General features: G+C 61.0%; 1 protein-coding gene across 1 annotated transcript in view; it reads left to right on the forward strand.

Moving 5' to 3' along the window:
• SCNN1B (sodium channel epithelial 1 beta subunit) overlaps window positions 1–4,992 on the forward strand; it is a 31,937-nt gene that overhangs the window by 16,901 nt on the left and 10,044 nt on the right. Inside the window, exon 5 of the mRNA XM_023520090.1 lies at window positions 4,457–4,583. Within this exon, the coding sequence (XP_023375858.1) occupies window positions 4,457–4,583 (127 nt within the window). The remainder of the gene's footprint in view (window positions 1–4,456; window positions 4,584–4,992) is intronic.

The following is a 4,992-nucleotide window of genomic DNA, read 5'->3' on the forward strand; positions in this document are numbered from 1 at the left end:
ATGATGCTGGCCCTCCCTCTTCACCTGATTCAGGTGCTCACTACGGGCCAGGCTTCCCCGCTGTGAGGCACCACGTCCACGGTCTGCTCTGTGTGGGCGAGTCGCCAGGTCCAGCCTCCCTCTGGGGGGTGGCAGGGGGAGCAGGGGACAGGGGGACCAGTCCCAGTGCCCCAGAGCGGGGACGCGTGCTGTTTGCACCCCTCTGTGAGGCGAGTTTGTTGCTTCTCCCTCTGGGCCCTTGTTCCAGCATTTATTTCTACCCGCGTGGACCCGTGTGTGTTTGGGTTGTAATCCAATATCACGTATTTATTCTCTGCTCGCATCTGGCCGGCGTTGGCCACTGGGAGTGTCGATGTAAGAACGTCCTAACCTGTAGAGAATGTTGGCGCGTTACGAGCCAGACCGAGCACGATGCCAGGGAGCAGGATCTTGCACACTCCGGAGAGTGGCGATGTGCGTTTTCTCTTCTGCGTCTGGAATTGAGGCGGAATGTGAGGGCGCCCGCGTGGAGGTGGGAGAGCGGGGTGCAGGGGGCCGACAAGACGACCCGCTCTCTGGAGGGGGGTCTGCCGGGGGGCCTGGCTGAGAGGCTCACCCTGGCACCCCACAGGTGTGCCGACCTGGATGCCCAGAAACCACGGCCGGGCTCATTTACGGCCGAGATGAATCTTTTACTAGCGAAGTCACAGGCCTGGGGCGTGACCACCCACCGTGACCTGCCCAGCGAGGAATTCACGGTCAGCTCACCCTGCGAGGTGACTGTCTGCTGCTGGGCTCGTCGGGTTTATCGAGGAACCCTCTGTGGATCATGGGAGCTTCTTCGGCTGCTCTGACACGTCTCGATCGTTTACCCTGAGCAACCCTTACTTTCCGGGCCGTGCACAAGGCCCTCGCCCCAGAACCAGTCGTGTCTCCCAGGAACCCTGGTTCCTGGTATGGGAGCTGCTGGCTCGAAACCAGGAGCTGGGCCGAGCTAACGATCCCTGCGGGTGCACCTGCCACGAACAGGAGCAGCAGCAATACGCACGTATGACTCTGCCCGGGAAGCCTGCCCTGAGCCCCGCCACACAGTGCCGCTGATGTCACACGGCTCCCTGCTGGGATGCTCCGTCCCCTGGTCTCCGCTGGAGCCTGCTGGCCTCTGTCTGTGCGCCCGGCCCCTGGCCCCGGGGAGGTTTCGGAGGGAGACGCCTGCGTCTGAGGCCGGAGGTGGCCAGAACTGGGAGCAGCCGCAGTGGGAGGGGATGCGGCCACACCCCGGGCAGCCTCCTGCACCTGGGCCGCAGGTGTCCTGGACGATTTGCCGAGAACACCGTGTCCCCACAGGCTGGGTGGAGACTGGCCCTCCTGAGCAGTGCCCGGCTCCGGCCGGTTTGCCCTGCTCCGTCCCTCCCCTGTGGCCACAGCCCTGACTCCACAGGACGCCCAGAGCCGGCTCTGCCCTCCAGGCCTCCACGGCCCCCGCTCCCGCCCTTCCTCCTTGCCACTCCCAGGCTCCCCTGTCTCACTCAGCCCCAGAGTCCCCACGAGCAGCCTCCCCGACCCGCCCGGGGGAGCGAGCTGTCACTCCTCATGCTTCCCTCTGTGGTGCTTCGGCACATGTCACAATCTGTAACGCTGACAAATATTTACTGAGCTCCTGTCTCCTATGCGTGGGGCTGAGGGAGCGGAGCGCGTCGGCAGCCGGCGTCTGCTGAGCTCCCGTGCGCTTGGCACCCAGGCCTCCCCTCGGTCCTCCAGGAGCGGGCCTCATCGCCCAGGGTGACGGGTGGGGCAGGCGGGCACGGGGAGGCGAAGCGACTGCCCCGAGCTCGCCAGCTAGCGGGGCCTGGGCTCTCGGCCCACAGCTTCTCTCTTCCTCAAACACACGGCAGCCGCCTCCGCCGGCCTCACACGTGGGGCAGGAGGCGGCTATCGGCAAGCAGTCGGGGACACGGGGAGCTTCAGAGCTCGCTGCATCCTGCCAAGGAAACCAGCACTGGAAATGACGGGGTGACTGGGCCGGGCAGTGAGTGCACGGGGCGGTCTGGGAGCAGATGAAACCTGAGCGATGAGAAGAAGCCATTTATCTGACGAGCTGGCCAGAGCACATCCCGGGCTCGAGGGCTCGAGGGCGAGGGCCTTGGACCGTCGATGTCCTGGCATGTCACCGGAGTGTCTCCGTAGGGTCTAAGCAGGGATGTGCCCTGGTCTGCTTCGCAGTTTACATGACCGCCTGGTCGCCATGCGGGAGGGGGGCTATAAGTGAGCAGCGGGGGATCCGGGCTGCAGGTGCCGGTGGCTCAGACCCGGCTGACCCGGCGGGACACCCTGGAAGAGAGGCACTGCCTGACACTGCGCCGTGTCCCCCCACGAGGGCAGGCCCGCATCGTTGGCCTTCGCGCCCCTGGCCCAGGGCCCGTCCCCACGAATGCTGGTTGGGTGAAGGAGCGTGGGCTTCCCGGCCTCCCTGTCCCCAGTGAGGACCAGATTTCACAGCCCGCCCTGGGCCCTTCATCCTTCTACTACAGACAGAGGGAGCGGCTCCCAAATCTGAGCACGGGGACACGAGCAGCTGCCTTCATGGGGTTATAGGAGGCTCACGCGCGAGGCTGTCACAGGCCTACTCGGCACAGCCTGGCCCCAAGCAAAGGCACTGCAGTGACATCTGTGCATCAGACACCCCGGGGCCCCCTTCCTTCCTGCTTACAATAAAATAAGAAAAACATAAGTTTTTCTTTAAAATAAGTTTTAAAGCTACTTCCTACGGAGACCGGAGAACACAGACAGAACAGGGCACGGTGAACCCACGGTGAACCCACCGGGACCCACGGCCCGTCCAGCGGCCACGCCCGAGACCCCTGGCTGCGCTGTCCCGCGGTGAACCCGCACGCCACGTCCTCCCGCCTGTGACGAGCGCAGGCATGGAACCACAGTGCCGTGACGCCCCTCCCAGTTCGCGGAGGCTCGACAGCACCACCCCTCCGGCCGCGTGGCACTCGGAAATGTCACTCTCCTCTGTTCGAATCCGGATCCGGTCACCGCCCGCACGTTGTGATCGCAACCCTGTCCCTCTGTCACGATGCATTTGTCGAAGAAGCTGGGTTACGCTCCTCGGCGTGGAGATCCAGATCCCACGGTCTGGATCGTGCAGACTGCCCTCCCGGGACGTCTCTGAACCGCCTCCAGCATGGGTCACGAACGGTCGTGAGAGACAGACGCTCGGTCCTGTCCAGGGCTGGGGGTTTTTGTTGTGTTTGGTTCCGTTTTGGGACAGGACACTGGCTTGGCGGCTCATCCAACAGGAGACACGCAGCATTGGTCACCACAGGTGTACGTTGCCCAGAGCCATTCACTCACGAGAGTGCAAAATGACATATTTTGTATTATGCGATACTCCAATCGTATACTCTAATTACATCTCTTCCTCTTCGATTATTAGCTGGATCAAACTGGAACTCTTTTTATAGGAATATTGCAAGAAAAAAAAAAGTCAGATGGGGAGAGGCAGAGATCAGAAGAGATTTAAGACTTATCAGCCGGTCACATGTTCACACCAGCTGGATCCCAACGTAAACATAAACTGTAAAAACAAAGTGCCACTCAGGAGGCACCTGGAACTTTGAACTGAATGTTTGACAATAGGCAGGAATTTTTGCTAAGTATTTTTAACACGGTAGTCGCATTATTTTTTTGAGTTTTTCCTTTTAGAGATACATATGAAATGATCACATACTATGATGTCTGAGATTTGCTTCAGAAACACTTGGAAGGTCGAGAAGGAACGTGACTGGCCAGGGTGACGACTGTTGAAGCTGGCGGTGGGCGGCGTTCTCTTGACTTACAAGTTTGAAACGTTCCATATCAAAAAAAAAAAATGTTTTTAACTGAATTCTTTGAAACGACGTTATGCCGTCTCTCTGCTTCGGTGAGCATCTCTGTGGGAACGTTTCCTGAGGCTGAATTATTCCCTTAGGAAACGGCTCGGTGACACAGATGGGACATTTCCGTGCCCAGTTTTGCTGTCCTCTCTCCTCGGCCTCTGCGTGGACGGTCTCCTGCGTGACACCCCCTCTGACCCTTCCCCTCAGGCCACTTCCCTCTTGACTGGAGTTCCAGGGGCTCTGGATTCTGCCAGGGCGGTGACTTAAAACCACGGGGCTCTCCTTTCACAGAGGAGACCCGAGGTCCAGAGTCAGGGCGTCACAGGGCTCCCTCGGAGGGTCCGGGGACACCCCGTCCCACCTCTTCCAGCTCTGCTGGCCCCAGGCGCTCCTCGGCTCACGTCTGCATAACCACTCGGCCTCGTCTCCCTGTGGCCTCCGCTCTGCGTGCGTCTGCTCTCCTGTCCCCCGTGCGCTGCTGTTGGGGGGACGGACGGAACGCCCCGTTCCTCACCTCTGCCCTCCTGAGCCCCTCCGAGCAGTAAGGGCGGGGAGTGGGGGGCCTGTCCTCCAGCTGCTGGTGTCTCTCTTAGGAACTTCACGACCCTCTTCCACCCCGATTATGGCAACTGCTACATCTTCAACTGGGGCATGACAGAGAAGGCAGTCCCTTCGGCCAACCCCGGAGTCGAGTTCGGTAAGCCTTGGTTCCTCCTGGGGGCAGAACCGTGAAGCTTTAGACACCCCACCACGTGGGGCAGAGACCAAATTACCATCCGGAGTTGAGGGGCAGGCTCTGGGCTGGGTGGGGCCCGGCACAGGGACGAGCAGCCGTGGGGAGCCTGTCCCGTGTATGGGGAGATGCCTCCCCAGCCATCCAATCCCCTGGCCCACATCCCTGGGTGTCCCCATTTTGCTGATGAGCAAAGTGGGGACTCAGAGGCAGTGCAACTTAGCGGTCAAGAGCTCAGGCTGCTGTGTCCGGTGAAGTCCCAGCCCCATCATTCACGCCTTGGGCGAGACTGAGCAGAAGACTTAAGCTCTGGGAGCCTCGCTTTCCCGGTTCGACAGTGGTGCCCGTGGCACAGGACGCAGTGTACACCTCACTGGTCCCTGTGGCGTAGCGGGC

Source organism: Pteropus vampyrus, unplaced genomic scaffold (assembly GCF_000151845.1).
Source record: "Pteropus vampyrus isolate Shadow unplaced genomic scaffold, Pvam_2.0 Scaffold247, whole genome shotgun sequence".
NCBI classification, from domain to species: Eukaryota; Metazoa; Chordata; class Mammalia; order Chiroptera; family Pteropodidae; genus Pteropus; species Pteropus vampyrus.